Here is a 19,937-nt window from a genome sequence, read left to right on the forward strand (position 1 = left end):
GCTTACTTTGATTTTGAAATTAAATTGCAGTAGTATTCTGTTGGGTATATTGAATATCTTAATGTAAACAATACACCAGTAAGCATTTGCATACACAGTATATAGACTATATTGATTGTATGTTTGTTAATTCCATGTGTAACTCTGTGTTGTTTGTGTCGAACTGCTTTGCTTTATCTTGGCCAGGTCGCAGTTGTAAATGAGAACTTGTTCTCAACTAGCCTACCTGGTTAAATAAAGGTGAAATAAATTAAAAAGAGAAACCAGGTGAACACGAGGCTAGGTGGTGCATTTACCAGTTAGTTTTGGGTTTAATGCACGATAGCTTAATAGAAAGTTAAAGTCAACCAGTAAAATACTAATTGAGTAAAAGTCTAAAAGTATTTGGTTCTAAATGTACTTAAGTATCAAAAGTAAATATAATTGCTAAAATATACTTAAGTATCAAAAGTAAAAGTAGAAGTAATTTCAAATTCCTTATATTAAGCAAAGCAGACAGCACATTTTCTTGTTTTTAAAATTTACGGATAGCCAGGGGTATACACTCTAACACTCCGACGTGATTTACAAACGATGCATTTGTTTAGTGAGTCTGCCAGATCAGAGGCAGTAGGGATGACCAGGTGTCCTCTTGATAAGTGCATGATTTGGACCATTTTCCTGTCCTGCTAAGCATTCATCACGTACAGTCGGAAGTTTACATACAATTAGGTTGGAGTCATTAACTCGTTTTTCAACCACTCCACAAATTTCTTGTTAACAAACTATAGTTTTGGCATGTCGGTTAGGTCATCTACTTTGTGCATGACACAAGTAATTTTTCAAACAATTGTTTACAGACAGATTATTTCACTTATAATTCACTGTATCATAATTTCAGTGGGTCAGAAGTTTACATACACTAAATTGACTGTGCCTTTAAACAGCTTGGAAAATTCCAGAAAATGTCATGGCTTTAGAAGCTTCTGATAGGCTAATTGACATCATTTGAGTCAATTGGAGGTGTACCTGTGGATGTATTTCAAGGCCTACCTTCAAACTCAGTGCCTCTTTGCTTGACTTCATGGGGAAATCAAAAGAAATCAGCTAAGACCCCAGAAAAAAATTGTGGACCTCCACAAGTCTGGTTCATCCATGGGAGCAATTTCCAAACGCCTGAAGGTACCACGTTCATCTGTACAAACAATAGTACGCAAGTTTAAACACCATGGGACCACGCAGCCATCATACCGCTCAGGACAGAGACAAGTTCTGTCTCCTAAAGATGAATGTACTTTGGTGCGAAAAGTGCAAATCAATCCCAGAATGACAGCAAAGGATCTTGTGAAGATGCGGGAGGAAACGGGTACAAAAGCATCTATATCCACAGTCAAACGAGTCCTATAGCGACATAACCTGAAAGGCCGCTCAGCAAGGAAGAAGGCACTGCTCCAAAACCGCCATAAAAAAGCCAGACTACGGTTTGCAACTGCACATGGGGACAAATATTGTACTTTTTGGAGAAATGTCCTCTGGTCTGATGAAACAAAAATAGAACTGTTTGGCCATAATTACCATCGTTATGTTTGGAGGAAACAGGGGGAGGCTTGCAAGCCGAAGAACACCATCCCAACCGTGAAGCACAGGGGTGGCAGCATCATGTTGTGGGGGTGCTTTGCTGCAGGAGGGACTGGTGCACTTCACAAAATAGATGGTATTATGAGGAAGGGGAATTATGTGGATATATTGAAGCAACATCTCAAGACATCAGTCAGGATGTAAAAGCTTGTTCGCAAATGGGTCTTCCAAATGGACAATGACACCAAGCATACTTCCAAAGTTGTAGCAAAATGGCTTAAGGACAACAAAGCCAAGGTATTGGAGTGGCCATCACAAAGCCCTGACCTCAATCCTGTAGAAAATTTGTGGGCAGAACTGAACAAAAACATGTGCGAGCAAGGAGGCCAACAAACCTGACTCAGTTACACCAGCTCTGTCAGGAGGAATGGGCCAAAATTCACCCAATTTATTGTGGGAAGCTTGTGGAAGGCTACCCGAAACGTTTGACCCAAGTAAAACAATTTAAAGGCAATGCTACCAAATATTAATTGAGTGTATGTAAACTTCTGAAACACTGGGAATGTGATGAAAGAAATAAAAGCTCAAATAAATCATTCTATTATTCTGACATTTCACATTCTTAAAATAAAGCAGTGATTCTAACTGACCTAAGACAGGGAATTTTTACTTGGATTAAATGTCAGGAATTGTGAAAACCTGAGTTTAAATGTATTTGGCTAAGGTGCATGTAAACTTCCGACTTCAACTGTAGCTAATACTTTTGTGTGTCAGGGAAAATGTATGGAGTAAAAAGTACATCATTTTCTTTAGGAATGTAGTGAAGTAAAATAGTAAAATACAGACACCCCAAAAAATGACTTAAGTAGTACTTTGAAGTATTTTTACTTAAGTACTTTACACCACTGGTAGTACAATAGTACACACTTTCTACACAAACTATTTTGGAAAATGTGAATGATGCAATGGAACTACAAAGCAAACGATAACTAGATAGTCTTTATTCTTATGTTGATCATAATATAATAATTAGCATTTATAAAATGACCAAACAAATAGAGACCTTCACACCAAGAACAGTCCCCATCGGAAGCTGTCAAGACTAGAGACTTCATGCCCTATTTTTTGCTTCAACTTTTTTCTTTCTTTTTTGTCTGTATACTGCAATTCAGCTTTTAGCTGTGAATGTGTACATGTCAGTCTAACTACTAATTAAACCTTGATATATGTCATAAAAACATGGGGAAAAAGAGATGTAATGATATTCTGGCACCTCGTGAGTAACCATTGGAGCCCAGTGTGGCATAGTGTAACATAATTCCAGGACTCTGCTTTCAGTTTGTAATTCTGCTTTACACATCGTCTTACATGATCTCGGCATCAGATATCAGGAAAGCCATCAGTTTCCTTCAGTTAACATTTAAAATAATAACATCTTCTCACAATGGTTGAATGGTAAAAGCATTCCCACACAAAATTATACATTAAATAATTATAAAGGCCATATACCCTTTGAAAGAATCATGATTTCTCTGGGAGGATAACTGGCTGAAACTATTGAATAAAAATAACTACAGGATAAACAGTCATACCAATGTGTTAAGGTGCAAGTATGAAAAAGTATTTAGAATATCCTGAAACATTGAGAAGTTCAGTTACGAAGCAAGAACATTAACGAACCAACAGTCACTCTACAAAGCTGCTTTTTGGTTTTGCTGAAACATAAGCATTTTTTGTTATGCTAATTAACATTCTGTTATTTCATATGGCTTATCATACTGGTAGGATACCACAATGGGTGGGGAACAAATTTCTCAAGACTATAAGCTTCTTTTCAATGTTAGCCTGGAACTAGGGTTTCAGGGTAAAGTGGAGAATAAATCCTAACTCAATGCATCTAATTAATGACTAGCTATTATAACTTGGGCAGAATAATGTTTCTTTATGTGGTCAGAACATATCAGATGGTGATAACATCAAGGCATTAATTAAGAAATTCCCATTCTGAATTAATGGATTTGTATCAAGATTCAAGTACTCACAAATGTTGACATTTGGCAACTAACATTCAATAATGACAATCTACGCTTTGACCCTACAGTACCTAAAATCGCCCGTTTCTTAATGTTCTGTTTGTGTCACAACTTCAGTGATGTTGGATGATGCACAATTCTACAATCAATGTAACATTACGTTTTTGAGTGTAAAAGTTAAAAATCAAAATGAAGGCACGATCTAAGTTTGAGAACGTTTTCAAGTGCAGGTGTATATATGTATCCCGTCTTGTGGAACTGGAAGCAGTTTAATATTTATTTTATGAGTGACTTGCTCCTTTGAGCTTCCCAGAAAGTTCTGTACAAATTTACAGCGAGCATTTCCTGTAAACATGAAATAACTAGGTAACAAAACACCACAAGCCCCCAAACAATGACAACATCAATGTATAAATGTCATAGAAATTCCATCAAGGAGATTCTTGGCATCATCCTTTACTGGATTATATTGTTCATATGATTCCTTGGCTTGGACACTCAAGACGTAGAGCTAATTCAGAGAGGTAAGAACATATCAGCTTGCTTCACCTTGTCAATCATGTCAATAGCAGAAACCTCTCTATGTTAGTGCAAGTTGACGAATAGCTCCTGGCTCTACCACCATCCAGTTCGGTTGATCACGTTTGGTCTGTGGTCGGTCCAGTCACACTTCCTAATTGCACTTGAGGTTAGTTCATGTAGAAAAAAAGAAACTAGAAGCAGGATGTCAATGTCTGTTCTTATCGTTTGTTATTTCATAGGTCTCTGCAGCTATGGGAAGCCCACTGGGTCACAAAGAGCATTCCTGCAGGGTTGCCGGTTAGTCCTGCAGATCTCTCTCGAGGTACCTCTGAAGACGCAGGCATCGTGGACAGGAAGGCGACTTGGCCTTGCAGGTTGCGTGAAACACGGCCTTACACTCTTTACACCTGTGTGGGAGACAGAGGGAGAGTATGTGAGGGGGGGGTCAGTGAGTGATCCCATTTCAGTGTATTGAAGTGATAAATGGCCAGGGCCCTACCTGGTGGTAGTGTCGAACTGGAAGGGGAAGATGATGTCACTGGCGTGACAGATCTGGCAGATGAAGCCCCTCTGGGTACAAAGGTCACAGTGGTGGACGTGGTTGGAGGCAAACTGGATCAAAGTGTTCAGGTAGGCCACATACATTCCCTCCGCTATCTAAACACACACAGACACACACGAGAGAAAAAGCTAATTCAAACTTTTTACCTACATCTACTTGGTTTCTGGTGGTGTAGTTTTACAGGTAAATAATGTGCATTATTTCATTTAAAAGTGAATTGACTAACAGGGATAATTAAGTAATGACTGTATTGATACCTGTCGTAAGTCCATGACACTGTAGAGATGGCTTGATTCTAATAAGTATGTCCTTGGACCCAGTCTTGAGAGAAAAATAACAACACAATAGTTAAACAATAAAGGTTTACTGGTATGTGGAAATCATTAATCTATTGCCGTTTGGCCCAAGTCCAGATAACCTGAAGAATGACCTAGATGACCCGAGTTCTCAGGAAGCAGGATCAATATGTTAACCAGCTCACTTTGATAAACTTTCATTTTGCAATACTTAAAGATGCACTATGCAGAAATCGCTCCGCCATTTCCTGGTTGCTAAAATTCAAATAGTTCGCTTAATTTCAGTTTGTGACAAAACAAGCAGGCATAGTTTAGAGAATCATTGTACCATCTAAACCGCTGTGAAATATATTTTCCATATCCCAAACTATTTTATTTTCAGCTGGTATTCAAAACCGAAAGTAAAAGACGCAAAAACGCAACTTAAGGGTATCATAGAAATAGCGCACATAGAACAGATCTACCACTTCTTAGACTTGCTTTCAATGAGAATGACAGTTCTATAACATACATATCTATGTGTATTTGGTCAGGTCATCCAAAAAGTGACATATTGCAGCTTTAAACAAAAAATACAAACATACAAAAGTGCATCACACCTGGTCTGGATGTTCTTGCATGCTCCGCTGCGGCAGGTGAGCAGGTAGTCTCCTAGGAGACGCAGCCTCTGTCTGAGGCTCTGTGCCTGGGCCATGGCCTCGGCATGCTCCCACAGGTCAGAGTTCAAAAGGTCAAGGTTCAGCAGGGGCTCATGTTCAATCTGAGCCAGCAGCTTAAGGGCACGCCTGGAGACCTACATTTACACAACCAGGGCAAAGGATGCATACAAGAGCATCTTAACAACAAACACAAATAATATTAAGGACAACAGTACTGGTTAAGTTCAATGTCAAAGGTAAAAGAAAAAAAGTTATGCAAGGAGGAAGTTACGGTATGTTTCCATTATGATTATGTTGGAAAATTATTTATTTTTATTGACCATGGATATACTTTGGCACAAATAGTATGTGTGTGTGTGTGTGGTCCATAGACCCTTGAGACTCACCTCCCGAGGTGCGAGGTCCCAGTTGTGCACCATGCGGGAGGGTATGACGATGGTGTCGCCCTGGTGACAAGCGTCGCAGTAGTACTGCCCTGAGTACTCACACAGTCTGGCTTTCCCTCGGGAAACGCCCATCACCTTTGGACAACCTGCAGATAAGAGAGGCAGATACAGTTGAAGTCGGAAGTTTACATACACCTAAGCCAAATACATTTAAAAACTCAGTTTTTTACAATTCCTGACATTTGATCCCTGTTTAAGGTCAGTTAGGATCACCACTTTATTTTAAGAATGTGAAATGTCAGAATGATAGAGATAATTATTTATTTCAGCTTTTATTTCTTTCATCACATTCCAGAAGGGTCAGAAGTTTACATACACTCAATTAGTATTTGGTAGCATTGCCTTTAAATTGTTTAACTTGGGTCAAACGTTTCGGGTAGCCTTCCACAAGCTTCCCACAATAAGTTGGGTGAATTTTGGCCCCTTCCTCCTGACAGAGCTGGTGTAACTGAGTCAGGTTTGTAGGCCTCCTTGCTCACACACGTTTATTTCAGTTCTGCCCACACATTTTCTATAGGATTTAGGTCAGGGCTTTGTGATGGCCACTCCAATACCTTGACTTTGTTGTCCTTAAGCCATTTTGCCACAACTTTGGAAGTATGCTTGGGGTCATTGTCCATTTGAAAGACCCATTTGCGACCAAGCTTTAACTTCCTGACTGATGCCTTGAAATGTTGCTTCAATATAACCACAATTTTCCCTCCTCATGATGCCATCTATTTTGTGAAGTACACCAGTCCCTCCTGCAGCAAAGCACCCCTACAACATGATGCTGCCACCCCCGTGCTTCACGGTTGGGTTGGTGTTCTTCGGCTTGCAAGCCTCCCCCTTTTTCCTCCAAACATAATGGTGGTCATTATGGCCAAACAGTTCTATTTTTGTTTCATCAGACCAGAGGAAATTTCTACAAAAAGTACGATCCTTGTCCCCATGTGCAGCTGCAAACCGTAGTCTGGCTTTTTTATGGCGGTTTTGGAGCAGTGGCTTCTTCCTTGCTGAGCCACCTTTCAGGTTATGTCGCTATTAGACTCGTTTGACTGTGGATATAGATAATTTTGTACCGGTTTCCTCCAGCATCTTCACAAGATCCTTTGCTGTCATTCTGGGATTGATTTGCACTTTTCGCACCAAAGTACGTTCATCTCTAGGAGACAGAACGCGTCTCCTTCCTGAGCAGTATGACGGCTGCGTGGTCCCATGGTGTTTATACTTGCGTACCATTGTTTGTACAGATGAACGTGGTACCTTCAGGCGTTTGGAAATTGCTCCCAAGGATGAACCAGACTTGTGGAGGTGCAGTATTTTTTTTCTGAGGTCTTAGCTGATTTTTACATTTTTTCCCATGATGTTAAGCAAAGAGGCACTGAGTTTGAGGGTAGGCCTTGAAATATATCCACAGGTACACCTCCAATTGACTCAAATTATGTCAATTAGCCTATCAGAAGCTTCTAAAGCCATGACATCATTTTCTGGAATTTTCCAAGCTGTTTAACTTCTTATGGCTGGGGGCAGTATTGAGTAGCTTGGATGAATAAGGTGCCCAGAGTAAACTGCCTGCTACTCAGTCCCAGAAGCTAAGATATGCATATTATTAGTAGATTTGGATAGAAAACACTCTAAAGTTTCTAACACTGTTTGAATGATGTCTGTGAGTATAACAGAACTCATATGGCAGGCAAAAACCCAACCAGGAAGTGGGAAATCTGAGGTTTGTAGGTTTGCCTATCTAATATACAGTGTCTTTGAGGTCATATTGCACTTCCTAATGCTTCCACTAGATGTAAACAGTCTTTAGAACCTTGTTTGATGCTTCTACTGTGAAGAATGAGGGAAGGAGAGCTCTTTGAGTCAGGTGTCTGGCATGAGCTGACCACTCGCGCTCCAGTGAGAGCGACCTGCGTTCCATTGCATTTCTGAAGACAAAGGAATTCTCCGGTTGAAACATTATTGAAGATTTATGTTAAAAACATCTTAAAGATTGATTCTATGCATCGTTTGACATGTTTCTACGAACTGTAATGGAATTTTTTGACTTTGTCTGACCTGCTCGTCATCAATTTGGATTTTGGAACTAAACACGCAAACAAAAGAAGGTATTTGGACATAAATTATGGACGTTATCGAACAAAACAAACATTTATTGTGGAACTGGGATTCCTGGGAGTGCATTCTGATGAAGATCATCAAAGGTAAGTGAATATTGATAATACTATTTCTGACTTCTGTTGACTCCACAACATGGCGGATATCTGTTATGGCTTGTTTGGGCTCTGAGCGCTGTACTCAGATTATAGCATGGTGCGTTTTTTCCGTAAAGTTTTTCTGAAATCTGACACAGCGGTTGCATTAAGGAGAAGTTTATCTAAAGTTCCATGTATATCTTTCATCTATGTTTATTATGAGTATTTCTGTTAATTTTATGTGGCTCTTTGCAAAATCACCAGATGTTTTGGAGGCAAAACATTACTGAACATAACGCGCCAATGTAAACTAAGATTTTTGGATATAAATATGAACTTTATCGAAGAAAACATACATGTATTGTGTAACATGAAGTCCTATGAGTGTCATTTGATGAAGATCATCAAAAGGTTAGTGATTAATTTTATCTCTATTTCTGCTTTTTGTGACTCCTCTCTTTGGCTGGAAAAATGGCTGTGTTTTTCTGTGACTAGGTACTGACCTAACATAATCGTTTGGTGTGCTTTCGTCGTAAAGCCCTTTTGAAATCGGACTATGTGGCTGGATTTACAACAAGTTTATCTTTAAAATGGTGTACAATACTTGTATGTTTGAGGAATTTTAATTATGAGATTTCTGTTGTTTGAATTTGGCACCCTGCACTTTCACTGCCTGTTGTCATATCGATCCCGTTAACGGGATCTCAGCCATAAGAAGTTAGGCACAGTCAACTTAGTGTATGTAAACTTCTGACCCACTGGAATTGTGATACAGTGAATTATAAGTGAAATAATCTGTCTGTAAACAATTGTTGGAAAAATGACTTGTGTCATGCACAAAGTAGATGTCCTAACCGACTTGCCAAAACTATAGTTTGTTAACAAGAAATTTGTGGAGTGGTTGAAAAACGAGTTTTGATGACTCCAACCTAATTGTATGTAAACTTCCGACTTCAACTGTACATACACGGTCTCTCCCATTAATGGCATGGTAAGGGTAACTTAATGGAATGTTGCCTGGTTAAGGACAATTCCACGGTAACAGATTGACACAGACTAAGATTTGTCACTTTAAAAAATAATTATGATTGCAAAGTTAAACAAACCATACAACTCTATGGACAAGGTCCACTTTTAGCAATTTCCACTGAAAATTTTACAAAAAACACTTGAAAAACAGTGCAGATGCAAGTTTGGTAACAGAATGACAGTTTGTGCCGGCATCCTGTTACCAAACTTTGCATTTGCATTGTTTGCAATCCTTTGTTTTTGCTTGACTTAGATTTTAAAATGAAAAATCTGAGCATCAGTGTCACTGTTACTGTGGTATTGCCTGTATCAACCCTAAGGTTGATGAGATTTAGAGCTACCTGCACACTTGAAGCCCTGAAGGTCCAGTCCCTTCTCTGTGGGCACTGTGCATAGATGGGCCAGCAGCACCCCGTCCCCCTTCAGTCTATGCTGCACCAGTCTGTGGATGTTCCCTCCCGCCCCAGGTGCCACCCCGGGGCTCTCAGGCTCCCAGTCTTCTCCACTCTCCAGGTAGGAGTCCAGGGCTCCCCTGATGAGGCCCCTCCAGGCACGTGCCTCCTCAGAGCTCTTGGCCCTCAGCTTGAGCGTATCCCTGGCCGTTACGACCCTAAAGAAGGCTGGTCCACCCAGAGAAACGTCTGGGACCACGTCCCGGATGCCCTCGATTGGGTGGGAGAAGCGCAGCACCTTCTGCCCGTCTTGCATCCGGAAGCCCTTGAGAGTCTCTAAGGAGAGGGAGAAGACGAGAGGAGTCCAGTTGCGTGCCTCGGAGTCCTGGCAGAAGTACAGCACCGCTTCCTTAATGGCGTCTGACTCTGGGTCTGTGGGACGCGTCCAGTCCAGCTCCAGCTGTTGCTCCTGCTCAACCACAGTCCCCCCTCGCTCGGGACTGGTGGGTACGGAGGAGGCGGATGAAGGGGAAGATTTTGGGAATTCATCCGGGGTTACACTGCTGTCAGAGAGCTGCAGCACCTCCCACTGGTCATCGATGAGGTTAAGCGGGCGGCACTTGTTGACGGCTTCAGCGATGCGGTCTACCCAGTCCTCGGCCTCATCGCGGTTGGCCGCCCGCATGAGGAGCCTTTTCCCGGGGAAGGAAAGGTCGAAGCGGCCCTCGGCCGAGGTGACGCGTGCGTCCTCGCAACGCAGCAGGGAGCAATTGTCGCAGCAGGTACGCTCCTCTGCATTCTGGTAGAGTCGGAATTCGAAGGGCGAGAGCTCGCAGTAGTAGTCGCGCCACATGCCCACCGTGCCCCGCCGCTCCAGGTGGCCCAGCTTCAGCAGTCCGCGGAAAGGGTTGGAGAGGCCTGAAGGACAGAGAGAAAGAGTGAAAGAGAAGAGGGAGAGAAAGAATGAGTTAAGTCAACAAGGATGCTATAGAAAAACTGCACAACAGATCTCTAAAGTGCGTGGGTCTAATCTGTCTATCTGTCCAGATAAAAATTTGCATGCCACCAATTTTTCTTTCTTTTTAATGACCCTAAACCGGTATAACCGGTTTTATCTGAACATGAAACCACCGGGCAAAAATTATATTCAACACTGAGGTTCAAACATACCATAAGGAGGAAGTACCAATAATTCTGTGAAGTTGTCAGCAAAAACGAGGAAGCACGATCATATACCAAAAAGGTAAGAGAATTCATTAACATTACTGGTAGGACTAAAAAGTTCTTCCTGGTTTGAGCCTAGATATTTGTTTCACAATTGACCCTTTGCTAAGCCCCGCCCCATAATTTTGAGCAACCAATCGCAGTGCTCCAATGGACACATCGGACAAGCTCACGTTTCAAACGCATTAAAGCCACTGAAAGCTATGGAAAAACAGAGAGCTTTCATGAAAAAGAAGATCAATGGTTTACATGGCTGAATAACAGTGCACCAGGGGTACCTGAAATGTAGAGCCTGTTGGAGTATTTTTCTAATCCGAAATTGTACTTTTGTTACATTGTTTGCTAGCTCAGTCTCATTGACCACCAAACGTTGCTAACGCTTGCTAGCTAGCCAGTTAATATAACTTGTTTTCTTGAAATGTACAGTATGTTAGCTATATTATGAATAGAACTACAACATCATCTGTTGTTGACATCAGGATACGACTTGAGGGAACTAGTTAGCTCCAAAAGTGGTTAGTAGTAGCTTTGTCTGCCTGACAGCGCATTCAGAGCCATTCAGTGGCTAGCTAGCCACATTAAACTTACTTGTACCAGGTTCCTGTGAAGGAATTGTAATGACAGTCCACCATAACATACTCAACAGTCTCCTGGTTAGCAAGGGGTTGTCTGTGTTGAATTTTATTATATATAAAAAACACAGTTTGAGATCATTGTGTAGGGTTTCTGAATGAGGAACGGAGCTTCCTGGGAATATTTTGGCCGAGGTTGCAATAGTACGCTTAGCAAAGTGTAAATTATGGAAGTTGTGGACTGTCCAATGACTCACAAACCCTGCCATTGAACAAACAAGTCTTTGGTTCGTCTTCATTTCCTTGAACTAAAGTGTGACAAAGACCAGAACAACATGTGCTGAAAACTAGGAACAATCCTTTGGCATACTGTCACCTCATGACCAAGGCCATTCGTATGGTGGTTACAACAGACTGCATCACAAGGTGTTCTGTGTACTAGAAGAGTTGGTGTGCCTGGTTTTGGGAGCTTACCTATCTGCCTGCGGTGAACCACGCTGGGGGGAGACTGGGGGGTCTCGGGCTCTGGAGGGGGAGAGGTAAATCCGTTCACACAAGCTGGGCCAGACCCTAGCAAAGAGTCATCGGGGTCAGCCAGTTCCTCAAGGTGTGGCTTATAGATGTCATCCTCAGAGATCCAGGAGTGGGAATGCTAAGAAAGGGTAAATGGGTCTTAGTGGTGATTGGTTACTAATTTAGCAAATCTGGAAATAATTGTTTCAGCTTGTAACCATATAAGCCCACAGATGCTTTACTATTTAGCAAAGCTTTGCACAATATCAATTATACTAATGCAGCCTAGACTACAGTGGAAAATATATCATTATATCATTATCTAGGGCAAAGGTCAAGCAGAACTCAAATAACTTAAAGAGCGACTGAACACGCCGATTGGCACGTTTTTTTTCTGTTACTCATTAGACAAATTAGACACGGTAGACGTGGAAGCCTATTTTACTTCCTTAAAATCCCCAGAATGAATCTAAGACAACTCAAGAAATCGATAATTAATTTAGATGTTTTTGTCGAAGATGTTTTAGTTGCACAATTATACAAAACTAACTAAAGGATGTTTGGTGCAGTACTTCTCAAGTTAAAAAATGTGCAACATGTCTTATGTAAACAAAGTCAGAGCTGCTGGGCAGGTCTGTCTCACTGTCTATGCTTTTGGATAGAGAGTAATCACCGCAGCTGTTCACCCCATGCTAAAGGCAAATGGACATCATCAAAACCAAACGGTAACTTACCTGTTATACGCACGGATGCTACAAACTCCGTTTTAGGCTAGACTGACTTTATGACCAAAATTATCATACTTACACTTCGTCGTCAATTTTGACACGATAATAACTGTTTCTGACTCATATCGATGCCACATAGGCCATTTTCAAAGGGATTCGTTGCTTTTAAAAGGCAGTCGCTCTTTAAGGTAAATCACATGACGAGTAAGTAAGACAGAGGGATGGGAGGGAATAAGAGAGAGATTAAATTTACTGCGACTGAGTCTGTAGACACCGTCCGACTGAGCACGCTGGTAGTGCGGTGTAGGTTCATGTGGGCTGAAGGCTCCGAGGCAGAATATTCAGTTTTTTTCTCCTGTGGCGTCTCAGTGACAGGCAGGTGAGGAGTTGTCGATGTGCTCTCTACACAGTCACTGAGACTGGAGGGCCCTTCAATGTGCGAGTACACGTTGGAGGGGACGTGGGTCTTAGTGGAAGGCTCCTCCTGGTCTGACCCCAGTGAAGCAGGGTTAGAGGGGCCAGTGAGATGTGTGACATGCCCCTGGGTCTCGCTGTCGGAGCCACTGAAGGCAGTGTTCTCAGAGAGGTGGTCTGCGCCTGGGGTGGACACGTACGAATCCTCGCGCATGGAGTCCTGACTGGAATGGGCACTCTCCCTGAAGTCTGCCAGAACACTGCATGGTTACAGAAAATAGGAGATGTCAGAGGTCGTCAGAAATCACCAAATGAAACAAGGGACAAAATGTTAGACAGTTCCTTTAAGTATTTAATACATTTCTTCAAACATTGTTCGTCGAATCATGATGCTTGCATCACCATAATTGCGGTGGGTTTCATTCTTGCATGAGTATGCCTACAGGCATTGAGCTCAAGTTGCTTTGGATAAAAGCATTTGCTAAATGCAGAAATGATTTGGGGCCATGTCTTATACTGCTTTGGTGATCTGCCAAGGACCTCATGTATTAGCACAGGTACACTAACAACACCCACACATTACTTACTCTTTGAGAGGCCTCTTGGCATTGCCATTCTTCTCCATGTTGGAGATTTCCAGGTCACATGGCCAGGTCTCCTTGTCTGGGCTCTTGGGATCGTGACCTTGAAGCAGACTGTCAGAGCTCAGACTGGAGGAGAGCTGAGACGACCCTGTGGTGTCCAGGCTCAAATTGGATGAATTCAGTGGGGTCTTAAACCCTGAGACCCCCCCAATCCCCTTCCCCAGTACCCCTGGCCCCCCTCGCTGCACTTCAACCGTATCCGACCCGCCGGACGACTGTGACACCGTATCCCAGGATTCCTTGCGATTGGTGAGAAAGGGGAGGTCGAGCGCTTCAGCCTGGGCGGCAGGGCAGAGGCCAGCCAGAGCCAGAGGGGTGGTGGTCCACTCGTTGAGCACGGCCGATTTGTAAGAGAGGTTGAAGGTGAGGGAGGCCAGGCCCTGGATGTAACTGAGCAGCACCTCACGCTCCTCAGGGTCCAGAAGCAGGGCGGAGGGCTGGTAGTGGGCCTGCAGTTTGGAGCCCTCGCGGAACAGGGAGGCCAGGTAGCACTCCATCAGGCCGTGGTTGAGGGCCAGCCGCAGCCAGGCCCGGCAGCGACCCGTGTCCGTACCCACGAAGCTCAGCTTCTCCAGCTCCGTGATCACATCACTGAGGGCACCAGGAGGAGACATTACATAATTTATCATTACAGAGAATTGTTTCATGTACAGTATACACTACACATATTGAAACAAGCTACACCATCTGATCTGAAACCTTTACTATTGTCATTCTGCTTAACTTGTGTAAATAAATAGCATTCTGATTAACCACTGTAAATAAACATTCTGCTTAACTACTGTAAATAAATAGCATTCTGCTTTACTACTGTAATTGAATAACATTCTGTGATTTGTTATACACACTTATTGCAACATAAGAGGATATAAACATCCCATTATCTGAACTTCAACTTCTCTAGCACACTAAAGTGATTGAGGGTGGAGACACTGCACGAGATGCGCCTGTAGGGCCATCTATAGGGGAAGTGGGATTATCATTGTACAGCTTCAGGCATCCACCCACCCGTGAGTGACCGTCTTGAGCAGGCTCCAGAACTCAGGTTGGGGTAGGGGTCCCCGGGACCCCCCTTTCCTGCTGCGTCCCCCGGCCTCGGAGCGAACATATTTGCTCTTGATGCCATGGATAAAGATGGCCTCCAGTGCGCAGCACAGCAGGTTGGCGTCACCATCCTCGCTGGTCACCACGACATCGGTTGTCACGTAGCGCTTCTGCAACGCCTTGAGTGACCACGCCAACTTCTCCTTAATCCACTAAAGAAATTGTAAGATTGGGTTAAATCACATAGCCCAACAGCTGAAACATTTCCAAATGTCTTCAACTGTTTGAAGTGACACAATTTCACAATGGACTTCCCCAGATATTGGAAACAAAATGATGGCAGAAAAGATGTGTCATCACTTCGAGGTGGGTCATTAGCCATGTGAATATGAAACACCCTGACACACATACTAGTCGCCTGATGTCAGCTGACACTGGCAAAAGGGCCAGAGAAAATCAATTTTATGCCATAACCTACTTAACTTGCATGAGCAGAAGTTCTACCAACCCGACTACAAATAGGAACAATTTTTATCTTTATTTCCCCCAGAAAACAGGAACAGTGGACACTAGCCTACAATTTGAATTAATAAAACAAACCTTTGCCTCATTGACGTTGTCGGTAAAACTTGACAATGACAGCATATTATTGATTATCTATGATATTTATCCCACAGACTACATTGCACAACATCTAGCATAAATCAAACATCAACAGAGTTCAGTTAATTACAGATCATTGGGACTAGAGGTCGACCGATTATGATTTTTCAACGCCGATACAGATACCGATTATTGGAGGACAAAAAAAGCCGATACCGATTAATCGGACGATTTAAAACATTTAATTTTTAAAAAGTATTTATATTTATATATATATATATATATATATCATACAATTGCAACAATACTGAATGAACAATGAACACTTATTTTAACTTAATATAATACACAAATAAAATCAATTTAGTCTCAAATAACATGAGAACATATGTTAAAACGAACCACCAGCTTTCATGGGTCTTCAATATTCCCAGTTAAGAAGTTTTAGGTTGTAGTGCAGAAAGCAGAGCTTATCTGCATGGTCCCCTGTCAGTCTGCTCCTCCGCGAAACACAGACCTTATTTGAAGTAGATCAAGACATTCTCTATGGAAGACATGAACGGTAAAATAACGAAGGAACCCCTTTCAAGTTCAGCCGCAAGTTATTACAGGAATTATAAGAATGTGTCATTGAAAATAAGAATGTGTTCTTAACTGACTTGCCTAGTTAAATAAAGATTAAATAAAGGTGTAAAAATAAAATTAAAAATCGGCGCCCAAAAATACCGATTTCCGATTGTTATGAAAACTTGAAATCGGCCCTAATTAAACCGGCCATTACGATTAATCGGTCGACCTCTAAATTGGGACGCTAGCGTCCCATCTCGACAACATCCGGTGAAATTGCAGAGCGCGAAATTCAAATGACAGAAATCGTAATATTAAACATTCATGAAAATACAAGTGTCATACATCATTTAAAAGCTTAACTTAATCCAGCCGCTTTGTCAGATTTCAAAAAGGCTTTATGGCGAAAGCACACCATGCGATTATCTGAGGACAGCGCCCCGCACACAACAGCATTACATACATTTTCCAACCAAGCAGAGGCATCACGAAAGTCAGAAATAGCGATAAAATAAATCACTTACCTTTGCAACCAGATGAAGATCTTCAATCACAAGGGTCCAAGCTACATAACAAGTGGTCCTTTTGTTCAATAACGTCCTTCTTTATATCCCAAAAAAGTATGTTTCATTGGCGTGCTTGACTCAGAAATCCACCGGTTTCCCTCGTTCAAAATGCATACAAATGAATACCGTAAGTTACCAATAAACTTCTTCCAAACATATCAAACAACGTTCCTAATCAATTCTCAGGTACCCTAATATGTAAATAAACAATAAAATTTAAGACGGAGAATACCGGAGACCATTACTGGAGATAAATAACGAAGTGCACGCCCTCACCGGAACGCGCAACAAACACTACAGCCAAAATGGGAGCCATTTAGGAAAACTACAAATTCTAGCTCATTTTTCAAAAAACAAGCCTGAAACTCTTTCTAAAGACTGTTGACGTCTAGTGGAAGCCTTAGGAACTGCAATCTGGGAGGTCTTCCTTTTATATTCCCATTCCCAGCCATTGTAATCAGTGGTGAGCTGAAGAAAAAAAGATTCTAGATGGATTGTCCTCGGGTTTTCGCCTGCAATATCAGTTCTGTTATACTCACAGACATTATTTTAACAGTTTTGGAAACTTGAGTGTTTTCTATCCAATACTACCAATTATATGAATATCCTAGCTTCTGGGCCTGAGTAACAGGCAGTTTATTTGGGCACCTCATTCATCCAAACTTCCGAATACTGCCCCCTAGCCCGAAGAAGTTAAAGGAAAACTCCACCCAAAAACTATCTTTCAGTATTTGATTCATAGCCCATTATTGATATAGACCCAAATAGTTTTGCATGTCAGTAATCAAGTTTTCAAGATGTATAACTTTAAAAATACAGAAACAAAGGCGGTATGAGACATTTTGCATCATATAATGGTGTGTTTTGCAGTCTATTACTAGAACAGCAAAGATAGCCTACACCACTTAAACAAACATAAAATCAATATCTGAAACTTATTTTAGTCACTTAGTTTAAACCGTCTGTTATAAAGTAGTGCAATCACAAACTGTGACATAAAAACGCCACTACATCAGGGGCCGCATTAAAGCAGAATTCTGTTTTTTCACGCAAAAAAAGGATAAAAAAACGAATAAGAAATATCTTGTTGTGTTTAGTGAACGCAGATCTAAAATGCTTCTTATTGTAATTTCTGCTGTGCATCAGACTAATTTTGTGCTTCAGTTGCACTTCACTTGGATGAAAATTCATGAACGGGCATTCTATCAGCAGACAGGGCTCTGACTGATGCGTCGCTACTTTTCTCCTGTACTTTTCTCCAGTAAAATGCAAGATTAACTTCAAGCAAAACATTAAGAAATGTAGCTGGCTGCATTTTTCTATGATAAACATTCTAAAGATCTGGCCATGCATTGTTTTTGCCAAAAATACCTTGCTTTTTCATTGTAAGCTCATTTACTTGTGACTATTAGCCAAATAGTATTGCACTTCTATTGTCATCTGATGAAAATGAAGCCATTTTCTGTCGAATGAGTTGCACTAATGTATTTTCTGCAAAGGAAAACTATAGTTGCAAACACCTGATGACTCTATTGAAGCAAAAAAACACTGTTTTCTTTCAATATAAAACGCTGGTGAACTGGTTTAAAACACAGATTTTTTGATGGTCTGCATTTTGAAAATGCAAAGTTTTGAATTTTAACGCAACCCCAGCTACTTGTCCACACGGTCACTAACGTGAATAACTATGCCATGTCATATAGGCTAAGGTGTTTGACATAGTAACCTGGACTTCAATGACTGTAAGAACTGGAAATCAGGGCATCCCAGTAAGCAATAAATATTCACTTAGGCTTATTGTTAAAATACTAACATTGCTCACGCATAGACAGGGTCGATGTGTCACTAAAACAGTATCTGTGAGACAGATCTGATCACCTTTTCAGAGTCACATGGAAGTGGTTTATGGGATTGGGTGGGCCATTAACAGTAAAAAAGGTTTAGCCTACCTGCTTGACGTCTTTTGCCTCTGGCCCTGTATCTGGGGTCTGTGTGGCTAACATCTCGCCTCCAGGGATGAGAGTTACTCCCACATGACACGCTGTGACATACACATAAGATATCTCAGGTGGTTATGCTGACAACAACAAGCTGAACAAACAACCCCATGAAAAACACATTGTTACAGGGCTCTACAGTGTGACCATTTTACTTGCATATAAATATTTTGCTGTACTTAAAATTATATTTTAGGAGCACCAGTGCGTCTAGAAAAATTTACGATTCTAGCTTTATTACCTCAAATATTTGTCCTTGTGCTCCTAAATGTATTTGTGTGGGACTACATTTTTCAATTTAGGCGCACATGTGCTCCTTGTAGTTCTGAAATTGCCAGCCCCCTTTATTATCCATTTAGGTGGCATTTGACATAATTTAAGTAAACAAACACATCAAGGGCTGTCAGTACAATATTCTAGTGATAGTGACATTCATTGACAGAAGAGAGACTGACTAAAAGATTATTTCCACATCCTGCCGAGTCACACAATTTAGAGATCACAAGACTGTTTTAGCTTACATCTACATTTATGGTGTGTTGACACCAGCTCAGAAATCAATCACAGGGTCTACTGAGGTTTTGTTGACAGTAAGACAAATTGCCACAGAGGAAAAAATGATACCAGTGAGGAATAGAACTTCCTGGAAGAATGGAACGTGAACGTACAGTGAGTGCTCACGAGAGCATTAACATGTGTTTGTCAAAAGCTTTGTCTTGATCACTGGAGCCCATCCCTTTATCCCAATTTGTATGACACTTATCTAACGGCTGTGTCTATCTAGTGGACAAAAACAACATACCTTTAAAAACATATATATAATTCCTAAACCCTAATTCCCAATAACAATGTTAACGTCTACAAATCAGCTGATTGAAAACCCCCGGTACTGTCGTAAAGAGATGCTCTTAATAGAAGGCTAAATAAACAATATAGTTACATAAATACAAAAATGCATGTATAGATGACAAGAAATACAAAAAAAACACAAGGAACATTGCGTTACTAACAAGCTAGCTAGATACATACCGTGTTATTGTTGGGCCAACGTCCGTAACTAGCTAGTTAGCGATATCCTAAACAAGCGATATTACAGGATTTTTTCCCGCTGCTTTGTCGTTCTTGTTTGACTCCTACTTGGACAGCAACATTGTATCGCATGATGCCATTTCACAGAATCGTTTCTTTCACATGTACATTCCTGAATCGGAGACAGGAAGAAAAGTCGAATCGAATGTGTCTGCAACCTTTAGCTCAGCTTCAGGCAGAGATGTTCGAGAAAGTAGGAGATCGGAATCCCATTGGACCATGATTTAGGTATAAGCCTCCACCCAGCAGCCTGTCGACCACTCGCGTTAATGTTGTTATGTTGCGTCACACGGTTGCTAA

At 41.4% G+C, this 19,937-nt stretch overlaps 1 protein-coding gene across 2 annotated transcripts; it reads right to left on the bottom strand.

Annotated features, from left to right (window-relative positions):
• Positions 1-2,537: 2,537 nt before the first annotated feature.
• On the bottom strand, positions 2,538-19,818 carry LOC120046229 (pleckstrin homology domain-containing family M member 1-like). Of its 2 annotated transcripts, XM_038991283.1 has the most exons (12): positions 19,578-19,814; positions 18,501-18,592; positions 14,780-15,027; positions 13,715-14,362; positions 12,967-13,387; positions 11,947-12,124; positions 9,626-10,594; positions 6,016-6,161; positions 5,570-5,763; positions 4,932-4,995; positions 4,612-4,769; positions 2,538-4,519 (listed from the first exon to the last, which is right to left on the bottom strand). In XM_038991283.1, exons 2-12 carry the CDS (start codon positions 18,552-18,554, stop codon positions 4,411-4,413), a joined length of 3,189 nt encoding a protein of 1,062 aa, XP_038847211.1. In that variant the 5' UTR covers positions 18,555-18,592; positions 19,578-19,814; the 3' UTR covers positions 2,538-4,410. The 2 variants fall into 2 exon arrangements, with proteins under 2 accessions (XP_038847211.1, XP_038847212.1); XM_038991284.1 differs by lacking the exons at positions 2,538-4,519; positions 4,612-4,769; positions 4,932-4,995 and having other exon boundaries at positions 5,689-5,805; positions 19,578-19,818.
• Positions 19,819-19,937: the final 119 nt, after the last annotated feature.

The sequence above is a fragment of the Salvelinus namaycush genome, chromosome 4, assembly GCF_016432855.1.
Source record: "Salvelinus namaycush isolate Seneca chromosome 4, SaNama_1.0, whole genome shotgun sequence".
NCBI lineage: Eukaryota > Metazoa > Chordata > Actinopteri > Salmoniformes > Salmonidae > Salvelinus > Salvelinus namaycush.

Bases quoted from the DNA above. Each gene is read 5' to 3' on its own strand.
- LOC120046229 (XM_038991283.1), bottom strand. From the start codon at position 18,554: ATGTTAGCCACACAGACCCCAGATACAGGGCCAGAGGCAAAAGACGTC. The intron at 5,764-6,015 runs GTGAGTCTCAAG...GTGTAAATGTAG, and splicing joins GGGACCTCGCACCTCGGGAG to GTCTCCAGGCGTGCCCTTAA. The intron at 4,996-5,569 runs GTGTGATGCACT...TTTTCTCTCAAG, and splicing joins TGCAAGAACATCCAGACCAG to ACTGGGTCCAAGGACATACT.